Source organism: Nipponia nippon, unplaced genomic scaffold (genome assembly GCF_047370975.1).
Source record: "Nipponia nippon isolate SJK-2023a ecotype South Korea unplaced genomic scaffold, ASM4737097v1 scaffold_9, whole genome shotgun sequence".
Classification (NCBI taxonomy): domain Eukaryota; kingdom Metazoa; phylum Chordata; class Aves; order Pelecaniformes; family Threskiornithidae; genus Nipponia; species Nipponia nippon.
Window position 1 is genome coordinate 15,925,689 of NW_028262413.1, and position 25,540 is coordinate 15,951,228.

At 42.9% G+C, this 25,540-nt stretch overlaps 1 protein-coding gene across 9 annotated transcripts in view; it reads right to left on the bottom strand.

Moving 5' to 3' along the window:
• Window positions 1-25,540, bottom strand: part of TMCC1 (transmembrane and coiled-coil domain family 1) — a 211,400-nt gene that overhangs the window by 17,679 nt on the left and 168,181 nt on the right. The window contains exon 1 of one of the 9 annotated variants that reach the window (XM_087745341.1): window positions 8,890-9,030. The exons of the other annotated variants lie outside the window; for them this stretch is intronic. Within the exon in view, the coding sequence (XP_087601467.1) occupies window positions 8,890-8,952 (63 nt within the window). The 5' untranslated portion in view covers window positions 8,953-9,030. Of the gene's footprint in view, window positions 1-8,889; window positions 9,031-25,540 lie in introns of those variants that run through there. 9 annotated transcript variants of the gene reach the window in all.

Consider the following 25,540-nt stretch of genomic DNA (forward strand, 5'->3'; position numbering starts at 1 on the left):
CTTTTTTTCCCCCCCATAAAGAAATACTTTTGTATTGGGCAGTGGTAAAGGTGAGTGACAGTGGGACTGAGCTGGCGTCCCAGAACCAAACAACTCTTGATCATGTTGGGCTGTCAGCTCTTCCACAGCACAGATTTGCTCTGAGCTGAAATTTGCACATTTCAGTGTTGTAGAACTAATGGGACTTCACCATTACTTTGCAATAAAGAGCTTCTATCGGCTTAATTTACTCCCAGTTGGGTGTAATTAGCGTGTGTGTAAATTACACTAATAGTACACTCTTCCTCTCAGACACAAGTTTTGTGAGAGAAAAATTTTGTAGAAGCTTTCTCTTGCCCCCTTTTAAAGTCAATGGACTTCAGCATCTCTCCTCAGATTATCTTCCTATACCTGTGCCAGAAAATAAACCAGAACAGCTACAGCAGAATAAACCATGTTGGGATAATTGCTTTATAATTACCAGCTGTATGGATATTATTCTGGAATAACTAGAAGGGTTTTTTCAAATTAAAAAGCAAACAGCTGTACAAAGTGCTCTTCTGGAACAGAACTGAGATAATTTAAGTACTTTCTCTGTATTGACAAGGCTTTAGAAAGGGAAGACTCAGCATGAACTGGGTCCCTGGGAAATGCTGGTGACATATTATTGATTTAAGATGACTGGCAATCTGTCCTGAAAAGATGCTGGTAAATTAAATACTGTAATGTCCAATGTTTGTATAAAAATAGGGATTACAATTCAATTAGTCAATCTCCCTTGCAATACAATTTTCCAGTATATTGAGTCAGTCCAGATGGAGCGGACTTGCATGACCTCCTACCAGGAGGTATACTGAAAACTGCTTTGGCGTTATGCCGTGAACCCAATGAAATCACGTGAGGACCTTATGCTTTCTCCCTTTCAAGATCTTATCAAATTCCTAGCACTTTCAACACTGTCAGGCTTTCCCTCCTGTACAAGCTTTTCTATGTATCTGTTCTGCAACACCCAGCCCAAACAGAACCTATGATTTTGCCCTTTGGCATTGCTGAAGATTAAACACAACGGTTCTTTAAAGGTGTTTCTCCCTTCTTTTAAAACTACTTCAGTAAATGCACATAGCACAGAGTCATTCACCAGGAAGATGGATTGCTTTTTTTAAACAAGCAGGGCAGTTGGCTTAAGCAAACAGCAGAATTCAGAGCAAGCCTACTGTAAGGAGATGGCTCAGCTCTTGCTTCCTCCTCCCTTATTTGGAGCTTTAAAAATGTGACTGAAAAGCGTCATGTTACTTGGAATAAAAATATATAGGGCAAGGTGAGAGGGGGGAGCTGAGGAGAGCAGGCCGGGAAGGCAGCTAACAGTGCCTGAGACGCCCGGATTAATCACGCTTCCTGGTGACTGAGCACCCCGAGTGGCAGTGAAAACTAATCACGAAAAAATTCAGTAGTTGTGGTTTCCTTTTCCTCACTGTGCTGAAGGCAGTACAGTGATACAAGCAGAAAAATCCAGGAGACTCATCGAAAGTCATAAGGTTGAGACTTCCCGTTTGGAAACACCCCTCGTTAACAGCATCGTTGGCGCGCGGCTGGCCAAGACGGTGCGCTGCGGGCGCAGGGACGGGCACCGGGAGCAGGCGAGGCATGGCGACTCGGGCCAACTCCTCCACACCCGGTGGGCAGATGGTCTCCTGCCTCAGGCACGCACAGGAGCGGAGACCCGCAGCCTCCGGCGACAGATACAAGCCAGTTCGTTCATTAGTAAATAAAGTCTCTAATTAACACCTTACAGGGAATAAAAATCAGAGCGGAGGAAAAAAAAAAGTGTGTTCTTCGTGTCTGACCACGTCTGCAGTTACAGCACCCAAAGGTGCGTGTCTGCCCCACGGCCCCCACTCCATCGGAGCCCCGCGAGGCTGGGACCGGCTCGCCCAGCGCCCTGCAGAGCACAGGTCCTGCCAACCGGCACATCCCGAGCCCTCAGGTGACACGGCAGGGACGTGGCGTGCCCTCTCTGATCTGAGGAGAGAAGCAAGGGCCTGACTGCTTGCTCTTTGTATTCCCAGAACACGCCCTGTATTTATTGGAACTATTAACTGAACGCTCGATATAGGTAATTACTTTTCACTTCCCTCAAGTCTCCTTATGTTTTCAGCTGGATACAGAATTATTTACGTCCTGCCCCCATCTGCTAAGCGGTGCCTCAGATTATTATTATTTTTAATAATAAAATTATTTTAGGGTACCTTTATATGAAATTTTAGGGGGGGAAAACCCACCAAAAATTAATGACGGTAAAAAATAAGTGCTTGAGAAAGTTTGTCGCAGAAAAAAACCCACAACAAAACCAAAACAACCAAAACCCACACAAAACAGTGGGTTTTGAAAATGGACAGTACCACTATAAAGACAGGATCAAAATTATTTTGGAAAATATTTTACTCGACCAGTCGCTTATGGTCTGCTGCTGATGGAGAAAACAAATGCCAGGGAAAAGGAGTTTTTTTTTTACTTGCTGCTTCGTTGCAAACCATAGCTGGGTTCAGGATGAAGTCCCTTTAGATTTAAGAAATTTTGTGAGTAGGAAGATATCTGTAGAAAAGGGGGGCTGAGATTACTTAAAATTCATGACTCTCAAATTTAGCTTTAATTTTCTTGTTTCCATCCCAACATGTTCTTGGCAATGTTTCTTATTTTGAGGAGTCAAAGGAGGCTTAAGGAGAATACCTTTTATTGCTTTCATACAGGGGTGGCAAACACCAGTACACAAATATTTGTTCAACAAACCATGTGTCACATGAAGCAGAATCAATCTTTTGGATGCAGCTGCAGTTTCCACTGAATTAGTAACAACCCCAAATTCACATTAGTTCCACAAGTCCTGTACTTCAAGAAGAGCTGTCTTTTTAAGAGGTATGAAACTGAGAGCCTGACAACCTATGGCTGAAGAAAACCCACAACTCTTGATACAGGGACAGGGCTGTTAACCTCAGTGTCTTGTAATTACACTGTAATTTCTCATTTGGCCCTGCATTTTTCCTCATTTCTCTCTACTTCAGTATTTGTACAGTGCAAAAAATGTGCTGAGGCCATTAGGCCTCAGTATCATTATAGACTGGCATTAAACCATCTAAATGCATGTTTGTATGAAGTCATGCACAGAATTCCTGTGAGGTACAATGAAGAGATATTTAAACATCATTAATTACTCTGAGGTGCCTTCAATGTATTCAATTAAATGCAATCGACAGCCAGAAGTCACCTCCCTGCATGACACCTGCAGCACGTGGTTCTTTAACCACCTGAGTCAGGGTGATATCAACCCTACCGTCCCATGAGTAGACAGCGTGTAGCATCCCTATTGGATCTGATAAAGACATAGCATATTGCAAAATTTACCGTGGGCCAGAAAGTAAACAAAAAAGTAATACAAATTACTCTCCCTGACCCACCTGGCCGATGCAATGAGCTATTTATGACCTACGGTTGAGATAGCTTTTTCTAATGCTTTGCTTTTTAAAGGATGTTGCAGAATCACAGACCGGTCGAGGTTGGAAGGGACCTCTGGCAGTCATCTGGTCCAGCCCCCTGCTCAAGCAGGGCCACCAAGGGCCACCTGTGCAGGATCATGTCCAGGTGGCTTTTGAGTACCTCCAAGAACAGAGATTCCACACCCACATATTACATTTGTGGATATGTCTGTAATAAAAACCTGGACCTGTAACCCTTTTCACCTGTCTGCTGCAACGCTGCCACACATTTGATACTACCAACTCTTCGGTTCACTATTTATTTCAAATTGCATGTTTATATCATTGCAAATCCTGTGTAATAGCATATGTAAAGGGAGAAGATTTCTGCTCATTCACCTCTCAAATACAGACAGAAGATCCAAATACTGCTGCACTGAACCATCCCTAGAAACATAGCAGTCCACTCACTCAGGTGTGGACTCATTTAAGAATCCACCCTCCCTCAGCAAGCGCTCAGTGTGCATACATGCTCCTGCACTACGTAACATCTGCCTTGGCTTTACTGCCAAGAGGAATACAACAGAAAAACAAAGAACAGGTCCGGTGTGATTCCTCATGACACACTATGCAGTTATCCTGCAAAATTTTATTGGCCGATTGAATCTTCAGAAACTATAGCAGCTTTGCATTTTAACAGGCTTCCATCTACTCACCCACAGAAACTGCTGGTCATCATCGCCAGCAACTGTTTTGAGCTGTCCCTATTACGCTTCTAAATCCAAATCAAAACCAAAACTGGCTAAGGAAAGCATACAAACAGATGGACAGATCAAGGAAGTCTTGCTGTGTATTTTTCATAGTACGGCTCATTGGTTAGATTATAACTGGGGTTTCTAAAAGAGATAAGCAGCCTTTGCCTGTGGGCAATTAGCCCTCAAAATGGTGGGAAGATCATCCTGGAAAAAAAATACCATGAGAAAACAAAAATGAAAAATGACCCTGAAAAAAAATACAAGAAAAAATTCCAATTAAATCGCTTTGCCTGCCTAAGATAACAGCTAGAGCAAGGAACCAACTCTGGTAACACCAAGAGGAAATGGCTTTATACCTTACTCACAGCAGTTAAACGATCACGAATGATGATTACCCCAACACGTGTGCACTCATGGTACATCTGCCAACCCAGAGCCACGCATGTGGTTCCCAGCATTCCCGCACGTCCTCACTCTGCAGAAAGGGGAGGAGATGGCAGATACCTAACAAGGGACAGAAGGGCTAGTCGGCAACCACAACAGAGCAACATTTTACAATATGCTCGAGAGACTCGCACGCAATTTAGCATTCCCTTTCTCTGGTGGCGGTGCCAAGTTAAGCAGCTCCCTGCCTAACTCTGTATTGGCACAGCAGGGGGACAGAAAGAACAACAATTCGCTATGGGGCCAAGGTGCCAGCTAACCTGGGGACTGACTCGCATTAGGAATAACACAGCGATAAGGAACTTGGAGGTGTTATTCTTCTTACTAAGGTCCCCAACCTGGCTAACCATAAGGCTCCACACACTGCGTACCAGCAGGACTGCAGGAACACTACAGGAGGGAAAAGGGACCTGCCACTGCTTAAGTTGGTGCTGGTGCGAAAAGAAACACACATCAAGCTATGGCCTGAGGTACACATACAAACCCTCACCCACAACTTGATAGCTGGTAAAGCCAGCTGCAGCATGACTCTCCCACGGCCTTGTCACCTAATTCAATATGAAATGGAGATGTGACTTCATATGCTGCTTCAAGTGTCAGAAACAGAGCTTAGCTATAAAGCAATCAGCTGTATTTTTCTCCTATCTGCCAGCAGCAGCAATCTCCAAAGGAGACCAATATTTCAACTTCAGCAGTCGCTGGGGGGTGGGGGGAACAGTGGAAGATGCTGCTGCCGCGTGACATCATACTTGCTGTATCAGAAAGAATTGCACGTGGCATCCATCACAACCAACGTAACCAATTCCACAGGGGAGCTTCAGGAAAGTCTCTCTTAGTACAGCACAATCGCTGATCATGGGCGTTCCCTGCAGCACAGTGCTTCCAGCACGGCAGAGCTCGGCAGGCTCTACACGTTCCCCCTGTTTGAATCTACCTGCCTGGGGCACCGTGCCTCTCGGGAAGCGAACGGTATCACTTACTAACTGGTTAAGAGGTAACTGAAGCTACAAAGCTGAGTTACACCTTTCCCACCTGAGGTTCACGCACATGCAACCCTGGCCGCCGGTCACCCAGGAGTGGTGGGCTGAGGCATACAACGCCACGCAAGCGGTTTCCTCAGATGGGATGGTGACACGCAGGACCAGGCACCAGCTCTGCCCACAAGTATTTATTTACACCCTAGAGACAGAAGGGGACTGACATAACACAGTGTAGCATCTCCCTGAAGTTGACATCTCTGGCTCCTTTAATTCTTTTTAAAAACCCAGCTGCCGCCAAAGACCTTACCTTCTTGACCTCAAACTTCTGAAATCTTGAGAAAAGATATTTTTGAATGCAAAAGAGTAAGGCTTGGTGGTCTAATTCAGTAATGGTTTTCCAAAGCTACAGACTAGTCAAGAAGAAAATCAGTGGTGCTGGTTGAATAACTGGGGCAGTAACACCGACATTATGGGTAAGGCAAGTCCAAGGGAATAAATAAAACAATCTGAATTGAAAAATAGGAAAGAACTGAATTATACACAAGGGCTTGGTTTTTGAGGTGAAAAAGGATGACACAGCAAAAGATATGGCCAAAATAACATTAGTGGATGTTTATTTTAGCAGCTGCAGATTTTTAATCAAGGGGGGACTGCCAATCAGGCCAGAAGTTACAATAATAAGGATAGGAAATGAGGTAAAGCTGAACAAAAATTAAGTATAGGAACTGGGAGGAGAGGGTGGGTTTGGAAACAAGTTTATACAAGCTTTTATCAGAAAGTGACTATGTAAAATGTCAGTGTTTTTTTGTTTTGGTCTGTTGTTGTTGTTTTTTTTAAAACTCATTCTTGTGTTCTGAGTATGTCCGAATCACATCTCATTACCTTTGAGACAAAATGATTGTTAACACTTCCCAGGGAGTAGTTTGAGGTTTTTTTATGCTTCTAGCTGCTATCTGATAAATACAGATTATTATTGCATCTTACATATTCATCTGTAAAGAACAGAGTTCAGTTTTCAGATGGCAAGTTAAATTTGACTTGCAAAGCAATGGAGCAAACTGGGTCTGGAGTCTGGGAGAACAAATGTCTCTGCGTGATCACTCTGCACAGAGTAGCCACATGCAAGAGCAAGGATTTCCCCCCTTTTTCAGATGATTTTTCTCTGTTGAAGTTTGACATGCAACTCATCTCCAAGTATTTAGTCTAAAGGACTCCTGTACATGAACACAGAAACTGCACTTCTATACTTACTTCACTTCTTTTTATTTATTTTTAGTTATAGTATTTTCTGCAGGTACAACACAGAGTGTGACTGCAACCAAAATTCATCCTGGAAGCAGTTGATCCAATCAACAGTTTATACAAAAAAATAAATATTTCAAAATAGCACTATTCATGTTTCCTGTGAACATATTTCTTTGCCATTCCTGCATAGCACTTCTTGACACATTGTTCCCTTATTTAAAGCCCTTCTAATATAACATACACATAGTACATCAGCTAATATTACATTTGCCAAAAAGCTATGCAATAGAGCTGACTTCAGAGATTTCCTTTCCTGTTCAAACACAGCTTGCTGTTTAGCTCCAAGTGCTGCAGGGTGCTCCTACATTAGCACCAGCTAAATCCGTAAGATTGCTCTAAGTGGCCAACTTAGCTTGCCAAGGACAAGGAGAAGTAATGGAGGCAAGGGCAGTCACTACAGCACTGGAACACGCACGCTCCCCAGGGCTGCAGACACACGGCACGTGTGCCGTCAGAAACCCTGAAGAAGAAAACACTAAGCAATGAGACATCAAAGAGAAAGGTGCGTTCAAGGGATTGCAAATACCCAGCAGAGTAAGGCAACAGGGCACTTGTCAAGAAATCCATAGCAAACACTGAATTAACTAACATGCTTTCAGTATTCTCGTAAAAAGCGAGAAGCCTCATCTAGAACTCCATCTAGAGACAAATCTTACTGCAGCAGCATCTCCACAACACCAGGTGAAAAGCTCAGGCTACCCTGACAGCAGAACTGCCCATATCTGATTTAGAGAGCACAGAACATGGTACCCTGTGCTCACTACTTCTCCCTCCAGCTCTCAAGAGGTGATGCATTAGCCTGATGTTACACATGCCAAGATGCAAAGTATGCAGATCTATCAACCTGGAATGTGGAAAATAAACAAACCCCTCCTTTCTTACTGCCCTCTACCTCAGCGGCCTGTACCACTTCAGCTCTGCATTTCTAACAGAGCTGTTCCCAAGAGCCACCTGTGCGTCACTTTTATTATGAAGACTGATGAATGCAGTGAGAAAAAGTACACGTCCCAGTATAAGACATCCAGATCTTCCCAAAGGACAATAATGAGTCTATTGAATAAATGGGATTAGACATATATGCTTCAAACGCAACAGTAACACTATACAATTTCTCAACCCTATCTTCTGCAGATAACAAACCCTAGGCAAACATTGATCTATGGCAAGGGCAAATGGCAAAAAAAAGTCTGGATCCCTTATTTCTTTTTTCTCCAAATACTGGAGCCACAATGCACTGGAGAGCTAACTGCAACAACTCGAAGAGAAATATCTTCTATTTTGCATTGGAGATCAGAGTGCCAAAGCCCTTACTGTCTCTCTTCAATATTGAATAAATGTGGAGGGGAAATACAGCTTACTGTTAACTCAGACGTGTGAAAGGGCAATACCTAGCTACACAGCTAAATGAAACCAAAGAAAAGTACTTATTCATTTCTGAAGGTCACCGACTCCATGGGAAGCAGTAGGCTCTTACCCTTTTTTTTACCTGGAGGAAAAATATGATTCTGCAGTTTGTTTACTACTTCCTGAAAATACATTTTGCACAGCTAAAATAGCAAAACAAGAGGTCACATTTAAAAAGCTACAAATCCAAACATGTCCCTCTGACATCGGGCTGCATTTACTAGCCCCTTCTGTCATCGTTCGTTGTATCATACGAGCCAAACCCCAAAACAACAAAACCAGAAAACCCCCAAAAGCAGCACCACGTTTGATCTTGTTTATAGATTGCAACACTCACTCAGACAGGAGCCTTTTTCATAATTCCCAGCTTCTGAAGTGAAGAAAAGCTATATAAAAAAAAAAACCACAGAAATTCAACAGCAGCGCCTGGAGGAAAACGCAGCGTTTCCAAGACTGATGCCACAAAACGAGGTCAACTTCTACCAGAGATTTAAATAAAACAGCAAATAAGATTACTAATGCTGTTCTAGTGATGCTCCACAATCTTCTCACCTTCACAGGCTCACAGAAGTCCCTTTCACAGCACACGCAGGTACAGCAGCACCACATAAACATCACCGCGTGGCCATCTGCAGCCCTGGCCCCAGTGCTAGGTACTGCTCGGGCAGCCTCCCGCACTGCCTACCCGGCTCCATCCATCTGCCAGGCTGAGAGGGCTCTGGGCACTCGCTGTACAAACACAGCGCCTCTGCCAAAACAAGCATCGCTGTGTGCACAGCTCCTGTGCTGCTGATGCAAACCAACAGTTAGGCTCAGGGCTCACAGGCGGGCTATGCACCCCTCCTTCAGCTGGGAGCATCTGCTTCAGATGCAGAAAAGGGCCAGGACTGCGAGATTTAAAGCTACAGGGCTTTCCATTCTGTGTTCAACGCATGACACTATTTTTAAAACTGCACCTTTGAGCTAAAAGAATTGGACAGGATAACAGACAGCCCAATCGGGAGTAAATCAATAGAATCAAGGCGACATATGCGTTTCTCAGCACACACAGAACAACACGCTTGGTAGCAAGATTCAAGCAGAATTAGAAATGGAGATTCAAAGATGCACAGCAGGACACAAATCCACCTATAAACTATATGCTCTATTTATAGCACCACTGAAACACTGCTATTTAAAAAACACTAACTAAAATTTTCAGAAGATTAACGTGATCTCCTGGAAGGCTGAAACTCTAATTAGAAAGTAATTGTCACATAAGGACTCAAGTACAAAACAGAGCCAGCAACAGCATTTTAAGCACAGCCGTCACCAGTGCAAGAAGAAACCTCACCACCTCTTAACCACGACCCTTGACCTCCTTCTCAAAGAAAAGGTGTTTTACTGTCATATTTAGAAGATATAAAGCAAAGGCTCATCACCCTGTTTGTGACAGCTCTGCCCCACAGCACCTTATGCCATCAAGCCCTGCTCCTTCAGGCTCATTTTTAAAAAGCCACCCTCGCCTCACAGCTGCTTCTCCACTTGTTCTTCTCCTCTGTCTCACTCATATTTCCTGTTCGCAGCAAATATTATTACTCACCTAGGACAGAGATAGATGATCACAAAGCCAAGCCATATATAATCTAAGTTTGAGATCTTGAGAATCATTAATTCAGAGTATGCAAGGTGTTCCCAAGGCTAAAATACCAGGAACCGCCAAAAATGACAGAATGAAAGTAGGCTTTTAGGAGTTTCCTATGGCATTAGCCATGCAGCATGTTTGCAGCCAGCATGGATACAAGGACATAACTTTCAATTTTTCCTTTCTGTCTATCCCTTTGAGCCAGATGACTCGTAGAGGCTCTGACAGACATTATGGTGGTGGGTTTGGTAGGTTTGGGGTTTTTTTTAATCGTTAGTTGCAGTAATGCACAGATAATGTACAAGTTTGACCCCATGTTGCTTTCCGAAGTCCAATCCCTCTCAATGCGAAGAAATTCTGCACTGACACGTTAATTCATAAAATATAAATTTCAGCAATGTAACCAAGGAGAAAACTTTTGACTGACTCAAAACATGGGCAACATGGAAGAAAATACTACTAAGAGCAAAATTCAGTTTTCATTAGGAAAAACCAGAAAAAAGAGGAATTGAAACCTGAAAATGTGTTCTGTAAGAACCAGGGTTAGAGGAAAAACATCTAAAAAACCCCATTGTCTTAAATTATACTAGTATGTCAGGTGGCATTTCTGGAAATGCATTGTGACCAAAGAGCAAGTATATTGTAAGCGGCATTTAGAACAGGAATTGAGAATGAAGACATTACACAGAAAAAGAACAATAAAGTCTGATTCATGCAGAAGACAAGCTGTGTTGGTGTAGAGATATTAACAGATACATCCACAAAAGCATGTTGTGCTGTTAGAGAACAGGACATGAAGGGTAAAGGACGAAGGGAAAGGAAAAAGGAAGGTGGCAATCAACACAGTACATGGTGCAGTTCTGCGACTGGGCTGCACGCAGTCACCAAATTTTAATACGTCGTGCCAGTCTCTGGTATAGATCTGGGTTCTGCAGTGGAGAGTTTACTGTCATTTTGCCTAGCATGAACATGCAGCAACAAGTACCAGCACTGCTGTATCAGTAACGTCTGCTCCTAATCCCATTCTGTAATGGATTGCTACCACGTAAGTTGCCTCAAAGCCATTCCTTGTTCAGCAGGTCTGCGCGTTAGGTAAAGAGATCCCAGGAAGCACTACTGCAATAACTGAAGCAGAAACATGCACAGAACACGAATGAAAATGAAAACAATGTAACTTACCCTATTACCATATATTCAAAACTGCAATGTAGTGCCACGGAAATGATTGGAAAAACCAGAAATTACAGGAAATCTAATTCAACTGACATTTGTATTACCATTTCTCTGTGGGTATTCTCATGGTTAAATGGTAAGAGGGTCTCTAAAAATTCCCTTATGGGAATATTAGATATTGAGATTCTCTGATCACAAGAGCACTGCTCTAATAAATGGCACACACAATGCAATCTAGCAAAGCTGTTGTAAAGAAGGCTTTTAAAAAGAAATGTTGGTATTACTCACTGACCTGTACTAAATGAGGATCCCACCCCACATCTGCAAAATCTTTGGAATCAGCCAGTCATCCAGGGCATGCAGAAGAGTTTTACAACAATGTACCACACTGCATTGCACAACGCTGCATTGCGCTGCACGTCTGCCAGATAACTTCTGATTGTATCAGCCGTGCTCCAGACCAACTAGAAGCAAGAACCAGGCCAAAAGGCATCCACTCTGTTGCAAGAGTCTAGTGAGAAATCTCTGCTAAAAAAAACAACGTCCAGGCTAAATACAGAAACTGAAACAATTTCTATACTCGCGCAAGTTCAGGGCACACGCTACATTTTGCATCGCAATCTAACACAATGACAAGAAATTAAAAATTTTTCAAGGAACTGTTTTACATTCTTATGGCAGATTTCACTCTCAAAAAACAGTATCTATACTGAGAAACCCTCCAGATTTCTAGGACCTTTTATCTACTAATGATAGCAGATAGATACTAATGACCCCATCCAACAGAGGTGAAGGGGAAGGGAGGTGAAATTTTGTGTACAGAATGTGATTAACCTTTTTTAGGAAGCAGTTTATATTGGGTACAACCCAGCTTGATTTACAGGAATTCTACTGTGATCTGATCTGTGATCAAACAGATCATTTCCCCATATAAAGCAACAAACAAATCCATGAAAACACATGAAAACGTGCTCATTATTCTACTTAATATAATCATACAGCCTTCACGAGCTTTACAGAGCAGTAAAACCAAAACCAACCTACCAGGCTGAATATCACCTCCATTAGGAGAAATCAGGTTCACTCCTCATCAAAGAGGAATGCATGTTTTCTTCAGTAAGTTTTGTTACACTCCCAAAGCGTGGCAACAGTGCACTGATGTTCCGTGCTGTTAAAAGTAGACTTCTATATCCACAAAGAAATAGAAACATCATAAAAAGCGCACCAACAGCTACTTTTCTATGCAAACGAAATTTAAACAACTCTGGCAAGTTGCAATCCAGCTGCGTGCAAGTCTCACTGCTGCAATGACTCCCGTGGGGCGGCTGCCCTCGCCTCGGTTCTCCGAAAGCCTCGCACAGCAGAAAACGATGACTACCATAACAGAAGCCAGATGATGGGTTTAAGCCTCAGTAACGTGGAGGGACACAGATGGTCCCAGGTGTCCAAGCCAAGAACAGAAAAAGCCTCGTGAATTGAGACAGCGCTGAGAATGGCAGGGAGGGGATGGGGGCACCGAGCACCCGCGCGTGCATGCAGCCCTTCGCTGCGGTCTCCCCCCACCTTCCCTCGGCCTCTGCCAGCGAGTCCCCCCGCTCCATCAGCGGCAAAGGAGGTGCAGCCACAGGCAGCTCGTTTGCATTCTACAGCATTTCTTTCCTGAAGTTACTCAGTAAAACTGGAGAGAGGAGGGAGGGGGGCAGGGGGAAGGCAAATGAGCTTTGATACAGCTTAAAAACTTATGGAGATTAGATGCTCATATGACCCCTATAACAAGATGAGAACTCTTTCCAAGACCTCTTAAAACCAAGACGTTTAGGGAAAAAATACAGTAGGGGCTAGATTCCTGTATTTGGGGAAATCTGAATGCTGTCAAATATTAAGAACTGCAAAATATGAAGCAAGGGAGTGAGAAACTGGTGGAAAATGCAAGAACTGAGTTCTGATCATTCCTTCACTGTCCTGTTCCCTAAAGTGGTGCTTAGACTGTGGAGAAAAGGCAACCACCACACCCTCTCCCTCATCTACAATATTTCACATGTGAAATGCCTCTTTTGAACACCTGAGGTGCACATCCAACTGATGGGAAGAGAAGCCAGTGTTAGCAAGCTCCTCACAGTAACAACTGAACAGTACACTCTGCATCAGTGAAATTGGGAAAACGAGGACACAAAAGTAACAGTTACAGGAAGACAAAACCCTGAAACGGAAACAGCAGAGGAGTCTAAAAAGGCAGACTATAATTACCAGCAGAAAACTGGGCCAGCACCATAGCAGGACATCCTTGATTTGGCTCCAAGTCCTCAACAGACACCAGGAGCAGAGGACTCAAGAGCGGAGCTGGGCACTGCGGGGGCACAGCCGGGCACAGGGTGGCCGCCCCTGCCACCCCCGGGACCTGCCTCCCTGGGGCCCTACACACAGCCCCGCTGCAGGATTAACCTGCTCGCTGCTGAAACCAAGCGTCTGGGAGAGCGCGGCTGAACGCCGGTATTGCCGGTGCACCAGGCGCGCCCTCGGCAGTATTTCAAGTGATCCAAGGCCCAGTGGGCACGTTTAAGAGAAAAATCGGATTCACAGTTTTCTAGTTCATGTGATACATATGATATAACTTTATCCTGTGAAGCTTCGGACGTTGTGGTTTCTAAAGCTTCATGGTTCGGATTTCTAAACACCATTACTCGCTTCACTGGAATACCAGGTACAACTGATACATAGCAGAGGTAAGTGAGAAGAGCAAGCACGTGCTCAAACCCTGAGTGCTAGTGCTAAAATCATATCCTTATCAGAGATTATCCTGGCACAGCCTTCTCGTGCAGCAGAAACCAGGTCACTCCATTTAAAACAAAGCTACATAAAATCGGAGAGGAACATTTGGAGAAATAAAGGCTGAGCTCTGAATTCAGCAAGTACAAACCCGAAGCCTCAGCAATCAGTGGCAAAGTAAATGTATAGTCTATTTTGTTTTGTTTTGTTTTGTTTTTTTTTAATCCAGTACTGAAACTAGTCATTAATTGAGATCCTGGGTTTAGAATACCTGTTCAGACACAGGCTTTATACTTGTACAGGTCCTGCTTCTTGGTGATTCAGGAAAGATTACTAAGAGGCCAACCTAGCACTTGCGCATTGCACTTCAATAAAAGGAGAGTAAGTCAGAGTATCAGCCCCTTTCACTCTCTCTTTCTGGGTACAGGAAAACTCAAGGCTCATGAAATCAAGATCTGCTTTGAACCTTCTGAATCAGGTTCTCCAAGTGAAGGATGACAGGTAAGAGGGAGGAGAGCCGGAAAGCCAAGCAAGTGGTACAAACCAAATTACAAGGTGGTAAAGTGCAAGCACTTGGTATCAGCACATCAAATTAAAAATATTAGATTAGACATCTACAGACATCCCATGAGCAACATAATGGGGGGGAGGCGGGAGGGGACGACACGACATGGAAATCAGACTCAGCCTTCTCTCATGCCCAAAAGATTTATTCTCCTCTTCTGCATCAAATGCAGACAAAACCAATCACAAGCATCACAACAGGATAGAAGATTCCCACAGGTGATGGACTCTTTCAACTCTGTATACAGACACAAACGCAGGGCAAACACACTCAAGCAAAACTGCATGTATAAGACAGGTCTTACTAAAAATGGGGTTAGACCAAGACAAATTCATCAACTTCCAGGTATGCAAGGACTCCTGCAATACAACTTCTGTCTCTTTACACTTTAGGAAATTTTTCACACTTCCAAGTGTACTTATAAAGAGGGAAAACTTTAAGTTAGTTACACCAGGGAAAAATTTCCACCTCTGACTGTCCTCAAAGGGGGCACTTAAATAGGTGTACAGCTCACAAATCCCAAGCGTTAATTATAAAAAGCCAGCTGAGGAACCCGCTTCTGTCACTGTGTCACTCCTAGCAGTTCCAAGACTAAAACTTCAGATAGAGAATCTCTTCTAAATGTAAGCATTAGTCAGCCATTTACATATGGATGATGCAGCTTCAACCCTCCCCTCCAAGGAAAGTGGAATTACACAGTGGCGTAGGATACAAGAGCAGATGTAGCTGAAGGCGGAAAGCTGGCCACTGGAGAAAGCACAGTCCACGGGGAAAGGCTACACACGACTGCCCCGTGTGCAGCGAGTCCCAGACAATTAACTACTCATCACCAGCAGGCAGGGATGGAAGGAGACGAGCGAGCAGAAACCAAGGGTGTGTATACATGCATAGTAACCAAGGAAGGGAAGTGTGTGCATACAAGTGCATATATGAGGAGGAGGAAGGAAGGGGAGAAGCAAAGGAACAATTCCTTATTAAAACCTTAAGACAGAAGGACTTACTTGGCAGCCAACACCTTTTATACAAGCATTACATCCAGCAGCTTATGCATGGATGTGTATGTTAGGTTTTCATTTTCTTAACTCTTGATACTCACAGGAGTGACAGCTTTTTAAGTTATATCAGTTTCTTCATCATGTACTTTTTGTGCCTGACTAAATCTCTGGTTGTACATTGTAAGTACTTTTTCATACCCAAGATAAACATAATACGATTATTTATCAGAATATATGTGAACTGTACAGTGTATACATTAGTTTTATCCACTTGCAATTGTAAAACAGTAAAATTATTGCAAACGTTGTCATAGTTTTCAAATTAATAATCTGTATTTTCTAGTGTGTTTTTTCTGCCAGTTCAACTGAAGAGGTATGTGTCAGCAACTAAGCATGGCGTACATGGCCTAAAACCAAAGCTCATCAAAATCAGCAAACATTGCCCGAGTTCAGCTGGGACTGTGCTCCCAACATCAGCCAACTCATTTTCAGGACTTCAGAAAGAAAACATTCTTTCTAAAGTCCAAAGAATTCATAATTATCCTGATCTGCTTGAAACTAACAGGCTCAGCTTTCTTCTAACTAAACTAGGAAATCCCCCCTAGATAAATCCAAAATGACTGTATTTTTACACAAGGAGTACAAAACACCTGCTTTACAGTGTCCTTAAAGATCACTTCAGCTCCAAAGGACTCTGTTTAGACAGGGAGCAGGCAGGAAGACGCTCAAGCAGTTTAACTCCTTCACCAAAACATGGGCTCCCTAGAACTTGGATCTTCAGGAACTATCTTGCACCTCTTACTAACACTGCAAACCTTATTCTTCATATGGCACTTGAGTCCATCAACAAATAGGTCATCCTCCTTCCCTTTTCATTCGCTCATTCCTGAAGAACAGTTCTGTTTTGTGGCTTTTTCTAAGTCAAGGTAAATGGGAACCTCAACGCTGGGAGCTGCAATCACAACTCATCTCTTCAAAATGTTTCACCTCAGTTTGGGAAGTGCTGTGTCACACAACGATGAACAGCAAAGTTTTCCTGTCTTAGAGCCTCTACGATGGCTATCATTGACTGGGGTGCCATCACTGCTTATTTGCAGGTCCTATTTTTCTGAATACAGTTTTCCTTCTACTTGGTTAAAGGGATCTTAGCCACACTGAAAATATCGCCTTGATAAAATTTGGAAGAGGAAAGAAAAATAGGAAAGAGAAAAGGACCTCATTTGTTGTGCTGAACAAAACTTCTGGACCCACAAACAGGGGTTCTCTGGAAAGGAAACCTTTCTCCCTAACCTTTTAAAAAGCTACTACTACTGCTTTTAAAGCATGAGAGCTTCAGGGCAAGGAGGATCCCCCTTAAAAGCCACTGACTTCAAAAAAATCTAATTTGTCGGACAAATAAAAGATACCTTTAGTATAAAATGACAACACAATGATAGCTTGCGGTGAAGGTTTAAAATGGGCCATATTACCTACTATTCACAGCTGGTAATGCACTAAGCCTTCAGGTAAAGTAAAGATCTCAGAAAGCCAGCTACTGGCAATTAATGCTGAAAATACAATCTGATAAGCCATTTTAGCCCAGGTTTTGTGCCCGCTTTGCGGCTGCTGACAATCTTACAAGCACTTCAAGCTGAACAAGGATGTCTCTTGGTAGGAGGTATCGATGTCTTCCACTGTCTCAGTGCAGATGGAAAACCATGAAATCAGACTTTGGCAAGTAGTGGAAGGAACTAATGGAGTTTCAAAATAATTTTATTTAAATACTTAGTTGAATCTTTGCATCTGTTTCTGCAATATGTGATATTAAATATTTAAGAGCTCTCAAAGAACTGGATGTTCACTTGCAAGTTTTGTCCAGATACAGAAATCGGTTATGTTAACTTTGAAGTAATAATTTTGCTAAATTTACAGAACTCCTGGAAAGGGCAACACTTAGTAATGAGATTTTTATCCTCTAAACTTACGAATGCATACTAACAGGATGTAAGAGTACCTACTCAGTTAATTTACAATATTTGGCTTAAGTAAACAGGTGGAAAAGTTAAACGACTTGCTACCATAAAGCCTTAAAATTAACACAGATTACTGAAAATGCAAAGCCACATTTGCTTTTATTGGCTAGAACTTTACATTGCCAGTGAAGAGTTAATGATCAAACACTACTCCTGGATTAATAGTCTCAGTGATATGAGGCACCTTGCATAAGGCTTTCTGGTTAATTATGTGGTGATTAGTAAGTTTCTGCACAGCTGCAAGAAGATCTAATCACAGATATCTGGGCTTGATCCATATTAACCCCTCAAACTGAAAGTCAACAGTCTGTTCCCGTGCTTACTGCCCAGGGACAAGGGCTAAAGCCACCTTAACGTTCTTGCTGGCACATACAAATTACAAAACCATGTATGATTATAAAAGCTGCAATAACCCAATGGTATAAGGTACCATTTGGATCAGAAGCACTTTAAGTTAATGCATTATTTAACATTTACCTTCTAATTTAAGCTCCTAGACTTCAAAGTCACTGCACTGACTGGAGTTCCCCTCCTCTGTACATACCCACTGGGATAAAGTTAGTTTTGACTATATTTGCCTTTTTTAGATTTCACTCAAAGGATGCTCTGTATATGACTTGCTTTCCTTGTTACTGTTTGCAGTTTCTTGCCCCAGTTTTAATCACCATAAGAAAAACAGCCCTTCCTTTCCCCACACACCTTTCCAGAAGTATTCATGATGTTTCTACTAGCACTTAATAATGAGAGAGAGAGAAAGGTTAGTCCATAAATATTGCACCCTGCAGCCCTGATGTGAAGTGCAGCCATACTGATGGTGTTTTTTATAACCAGTTTAGCACACAATACCAACACTCTGAATCTCGAGGAAGAGACCACGGCAGGCTGTGATGATGCAGCTCAAAACTGAAGTCCTACCAAATGACAATCCATAGCCGGAGTTGTTATTAGCCAGTAGATGGCTCCATGAACTAGGTTAGAAAGAAAACTTGTGTATGCATAGGCAGATCATCCTTCAGGAGGCTATCAACATCAAGGACATTTTCCAAGGGCATTTGCCTGATTACTGCTGCATCAAATCAACTTTCCCACAGTAACGATGAGAGAAATCTGGTTGCTGCCTGCCAGATTGCTACCAGACCAGATTTGCATACATAGTTAAAATGATGTCCATTTAGAAAAGGACTTCTCAATATTTATAACCTAGTGTGGACAGACTTTAAAAAGTTTTTGCTGAGCTTGTCTATTCCAGTTATTCGTGTGATGATCCAAAACCTCACTTTACACTAATTTGTTAGTACTGATTAAGCTCCACTTCCAAATGCAGAATGGAACTTTAAAGACTTCCATCCAAAGGACATGCAAAACTGCACTAAATCCCATTAAAGCAAAGAAGATCTTGGTGCAAAAGAAAATTCTAGCTTGGGGGAATAAGATCAAGTCAGAAGTTTGCTGGTCTTGAATGGAAATGGCTGACTGACTTTCTTTTTTCTTCCTCACGAGAAACCAATTTTCCATCCTTCTCAGCGTATCCGTGCTGTCAGTGGAGCCCGATCCTGCCTAGCTACAGGCTCCGTGTTCCCCCTGGTCTACGCTTAACACGCTTCTTGCTACATTCCTGAGGAGGCCTAATGATTCCTCTGAGAAAAACAACTGGAGATCTGGAGTCACATCGACCAAGGTCTGCTCTGGCCAGTCACTGTCTGGGTCAGCCCTTTGACATTGCCCACCAGGTCTCCACGCTCAGAGCCCCTCACGTCGCTTCCCAGGGTAGCCAACACGCTCCCCCAGTATTACGCTGCGTACTCGGGAGGGCTCTCAGCGCGTCACCTTAGAAGGCACACGAAAATAGCAAGGGCAGCAGGGTACGGCAGGGAGCTGAGGTCAGCCCTGGCACAGTGCTGCGGTGTGGCTAATCCCTCCTGAGGACCTTAGCCCTTAGCTGTGCAAACTAGCTTGTGCTTGGACATGGATCATGTGCATGGATCAGTCCCCAGTGATCAGCCTGGGGGTTACAGCGTTCTGCACACAGATAGTATGGAGGCAGCCTTTGACACCCTCTGGAAGGGGAAGAAAGTCACCTGTCCTCAGTCTCCATTTCTTTCAATTTTTCCAGGTACAAGAAAAACTGAAAAATCCAAGATGACTGCCTGCACCTCAGCCCAGAGTTAGCAGTCAGGGGCTTCACTGACGGCTGCTGCTTCATGGTCATCTGGGATACACTCCACTTCTAGCCATGAGGGAAAGCAAGGGGAAAACAAAGTTAGCCTTCGGCAGACCTGTGACCTACAGCAAGAAGGGACTGCTCTGGGCTTGTGCGCTTTCTCTGCCAGCTGCTGGGGGACAGCAGCAACGGACAGGCCTCCAGAGAGAAGGCGGCTTTGGAAGAGAGGTGCTCAGTTCCCCTCAAGCAAGGGTGCAGGATCGGGATGAAGACGCCTTTAGGTGTCTCAACACTATATGCTTCTCAGCTATTACTTTTTTCTGCTGTGATCTTATGGTCGATAGTAGCTAACAACAATCCTCTCTGGGCAGCTGTAGCTCTCGGCATGGGTGCCCACTACCTGTTTTTGAGGTACGACCCCAATAGGCAGAAGGCAGACCCTCACATTACCTCCTGTTTCTCCACAGCAGAGGTGACGCACATGCCAGCCACGCTCCAGGCAAGCCTGGGGTACTGCATGGCCAGCAGCTCCCAGCCCCTCAAGCGCCGCCCCCAGAGAAGCTTCAGAGCCTGGCCCGGCCCGGGGCCTCACCAGCATGCCCAGCTGTTCTGCTACCACACCCACCTCCGTGTTGACACCCCACAACTAGCAAAATCCTGGAACAGTGAACATTTACACGTTACGCCACTAAGGTACACATCCTTGTGCTGGGAAATAAAACCCCATATCCCTTTAGGATATTGCTTAGAATTTGCTTGTAAACCTGCAAGTGTGTAACAGCACAATTATTTTTGTTCTGCTATAATCAATGCCCAATCATTACAGGCCACCTAACTGGGCCACTGAGCATGCAGGTGTTGATGCTGCACTGAGCTAGCCAAAGGTAAACATGGTCCAGCAACGAAACTGGTGGTGTTTCTGCTCATCCTACAGCAATATTTGATCATTAGCTCCAATCAATTCCAGACTTTGGGGTGCTTTCTCTTGATGGTGGTGAGTGAGAAGGGATGTGGGAAGACGCACTGAGCTCCCAAGATCTGTCCTGAACAGACCCACTGTCTTCAACCTGCTCTCACCAGCTAACAGATCAGGGAGGAAGCTGCTGGCACCCATAATCATTTTTCAGGGTAATACTCCATCCTAGCTCTGACCGGTGCTCCACAGTTTAACACTGACACTCTGAACCACTCCTCTGCTTATTCTTCAAGCCTACGAAACTCTTGTATCCTTGCCACAAACCACAAACATTTCCTCGTAACAGATTTTTTTTTTTTATTTTCTACGTTTCATCCTCATTGGGCGTTTTTGTTAGGTAAAATGGTCCAACACCTGCAGCTCTGAGAGCCAGATCTCATCTTCTCCTATCTCACTGGCTGCACTGATCCAAGAGTGACGCTTATCCAGGAGTAACTACCAAGCTGTGCCTGCAAACAGGAGAAGGCGTGCCTTCAGGACTACTCCTTTTCTTACCAGGAGGTAATAGCAGACCCGGCTTGAAGCACCTGGCTGCTGACAAGAAACAGCACTTGCTTTTGAGGGCAACTTATGCTGTTATTCCCTGTCTCCAAGAAACCACAACAGGCTGCCACTAGCATCCCGTGAGCCACACCACAGCCACCATCGTATACAGGACAGTGTGAAGAGTGCCTTGACAATGTCATTCATTCTGTGCCTATCTACTTTCACAGCTCTGCTTTTCCTCAAATGACACCAAGTGTAAAATTTGAGCATTCATAGTCCGGTTCCAATTTTAGATGCAACCTAAGATGTAATATACCTGATTAGCAAATGGGTGATAGTCTTTACATAGTTTTAGTCTTTTTTTTTTTTTTTTTTTTTTCAATAAGCAATGGATTGTTTAACATGTTAGAAATTTGCATATAAAAACCTATCTTCCTTCTTCTTGACATGGTAAAATACAAAATAAAGACTTTTAGCATACTATGCAACATCACTCTGGTTCAGCAGAAACCACAATCAAGGCAAAATGCCCAGTCTGCGTAAAGGATTAAGTTTACCAATAAAGCTGAAACCTAAAAACTGCATAGTGATGAAATGGAAAATTTCCAAGTAGGCTTGGTGTTTCATTTCTCAACACTGCTGGCAGGAACACCATCACAGTGTCCAATATAAGTCTAACTGATACAGAATACACCCACCCCCCAAAAAGCCATTTCTTTTAGTCTTAAAACTATGTTTTCTCCAATAACAACTTGGAAAGGCAAACAGCTCTGGTTGAAATCGCTTTCATTTGCTTTAAACAAAATTTCACTTGTCAGCTTTCAGTTTTATTGGATATCTATGTATCAAATTGATTATTTCTGGTTATCACACTGTTAAAGATTTTTGAGCTACCAAACTTCACCCTCTCACACTTTCTTCTTATTAAAATATTAGAAAAGAAAAACAGCAACAAAAAAAAAAAGAACCCACAAAAAGCATCTTCTCATGCTTCAGCAACTGTCTTGGTGGTTTAGTTTTTACCATTCAGTGACCTGACTTTCCTTAAAGTGTCAACAAAAAATCCACACCGACATACTAAGCTGCTGTGTATTAATCACAGTATTTGAAAACATGAGTTGTCTTGGCCATTGCAATTGTGAGGCAGGATGCAGCTGCCTGAACCTAAAGTCAGTAGACTAAGATTTAAGATTTTGTTCCTACCTTGCAATGAGCTTAAAGTGTGCAATAAGCACGTGACATGATGGGTTACTACAGCTTAGCTGCACAGGCTAATTTGTTAACTCAATAATATATCTGAGGTCTTACATTCATTAAAATGGCTTAGGTACATTGAATGTGATAGCTCTCCTCTCAGCTCAAGTGAAAGATAATCTCAGAACATGCTTCTTGATTTCTAAAGGAGCTTCGTGTCCACAGTCATTTACAGCTGTACTTCCTCCGGAAAGCAGTATGCTTTTCTTTTCTTTCTTTCTGTTTGCTTCTGAATGCTCTTCTGCCATGAAAGCAGATGAAAGTCACAGTATAACTGAAAATTTGAAGCTATATTTGGAACTTGCAGAACTTCTACAGAAATCCTAAAACCAGAAAAGCCAGTGAAACTCACTGATAGCACTTAAAATTCAGCAAGCCCATCTATCAGATTTGCATAACATGATTTATTAAGTAAACTCTTAAGTTACATAGTTAGAATTAATAACGTCACAACAGACTGGGTGTGGAGGAAAGCAGATTCCCCACAAGCCATTAATAAGATGTGAGTACATTCTGGAGAAGGCTCCTTTATTCCAGAATACAAAACAAAGACATGAATGCAAACTATGAAGAGGGCCACTGATTACATGGATGAATTCAGACGAAAGAAAATGTTGTTGCTTTTGCAGGTTTCAGAGTGAGTATTGAACAAAATAAGGATTCCGTTTCTGTGTGCGCTCCGGGTTCGTCGTGTACAAGAAGCTGCCAAAGTTAGTGGCTGGCACACAACAATCCCTATTTATTCCTTTCTTTAAAGAACAAATTAATAATTTGAGCAACTTCATTGATTGATCAGTCCAAAAGTCACGAGCTCTGATAATCTTTGCTCACAGTGATCCTATCCAGAAGCTTACGAAATTACATCATACCAGACTATTGTATGCGGGCAGAGAGCCGTATAATGATCAAATGCTCTCAAGATGTGTTCAAGCTCAACTCACTGACAGAAAGCAGGAAACTTGGTCCCTTCCCACAGACTATCGAGGCAGGTGGCTATCACAGAAACTAGCATTTGTGTTTGAATATTTTCAGGTTATATTTGTCTTCTCCATTAGTCTTCCCCAAATTAGCATTCCCTTCCTTTCCAAATAAATACTGGTCTACAGGTTATAGCATACGTGACCTTAAATCCAAACTGATGCATTATTGATGGAGGAGAAATGGCTAAATTGATGTTGTCTTTGGAATTGAGTTCTTGATAAAGCAGGAAGCATTCACTTTTGCATTTCTCTTCAATTTATTTGATTAAAAATCTTTTAATACTATGGATTCAGGAAGGTACTACTGTCTTTAACCTTTTTTCATTGGTTTGTGTCCCACATTACACCCATTGCCCCTACTGGCTTTTGGTGTTGCTTTACACATTTGACACCTTATGAATGTGTTGTTTCTCTGTCTGTCCTTTCAGACAATGCTCTTCTTCCAGAAGCTCTCTTACCTAGTGTTAGCCTTGAGAGCACCTCTACCTTCACTCTTCCAGTCAAAAATCATGGGAAATATCCCTTGAACCTACTGTATCGCATCGTCATTGAGAGACTTCATCCTCGACTCAGTTTTGCTCCTTCTGAAACCTTGATCTGCATGCTGCTTCCCCTCTGATCTTCTGCACTTCTTCTGTCGATTTGCTAAACCCCAGTTCCGAATACGAGAGCGTGTCCTCGGCCCGACAGCCAGCCTCCAGGAAGCAGAGCCACACAAATGCCCCCAGTGCTTCTGCTGCCTCGCCCTGAACCCCATCCCCGCTGGCCCAAGCCCTTCTCCGACAGGCATCCTCTTCTGCGCCCTGACGCTCTAGCCGTATGCTCCAGACATTCACCCTTGGGTTCATTTCAGTTCTTTTCTCCCAAATTTCAACCCCCGCATTGTGAAGGTGTGCTTATTAGGGCTTTTCTGTCTCTGGAACTTCCCTTTCCTCTGTTGCCCTCTCATTGTTTTAAGACTATTGTGGCGGGTTTTTTTGGTTTTGTTTTTTTTACAAGATTTCATTTTCATTTGGCTTATGATCATCTCTTAAGACGTTTCACAGTACAGGGAAATCTGACTAGCAATAAAATTGTTCAAGACATGACCCTAGTTCTGTAAAAAAATGAACTGCTGTTTGCCCTGGCTATTTTAACAGCTATCTTCTCTGGGTTAATGATAACAATGAAGTTTCCAATTGATAATATTCTGCTAATTTAATAGCTTGGTTAACGTGAGGAAGCTGTAGCATCCTGAATAGCATTGACAAATCATGCTGAACAACAAGGCACTGTCCTGCATCCATACTTCTTGGTGGCCTTGGTGAAAGTAGAATGTCAAAGCAGTATTAGAAAAAAAAAGAAAAAGGGAAAAAAACCCACAAGAAAATAAACAACCCAGAAAAACCCAAACACCCACTATTTTGTTTTACAAAAAAAGAAACCCCCACAACTCAAAATTGTTTTCAACAACAAATACGTAATTCTTCCTTGCAGATGACCTACAGAAAAGTTTTTTAAATATGTAGCACTGTGCTAGTTTTTCCATTGACAGCTTATAAAAGAACACACATAACATGTCCTTTCCGCTACAAAAATTCTTCCCTTTAACCCACATTTCCTTAAACTGTAGGAATATGAATAGCAGAAAACCTGATCTTTCCTGGCTTTGTTAGAGAGGTATTGAAAACCCAGATACTTGCAGCTAAACTGATGACAGAAGAAAGCTGAATTTTTAAAACCCAAAGTATTAGTCATTGAAACGGAATATGTACCACAAAAAAAGCTGAAAACAGATTGACTAAAAATACTTTCTCCTTTTAAATAGATCAGTCATCACTTATCTTTTGTACTAGTTCTCCAGGCGTCTTAGCCTAGCTTCGATAATGTCTCACATAAAAACATAAAACCCCTTCCTTGTAAGTTGCAAAAAAGCAAAAACCACACAAGCCAAGATTTTCTTTCTACTCTCAGCTCACCTTTAAATTCTGTCAGTGGCTCTACATGCCGGTCTGGCCACTTAGCAGTGCTCCACTAAAGAAAAAGGCTCCCCAAATAAAAAGAAAATAGTTTGAATGCTTTTAGTATTTTCACTTTTCTTTGTCCCAACAATGCAGCCCTGTCCTCTGGGAATGAGTGTATGCGGGCCAAACACAGTATGTCATTCTCCCATTTTCGCCCCTACGGAGCACCATTGACTTGCAGCCGCTCCCCCAGCTCTCCGGGTACGCG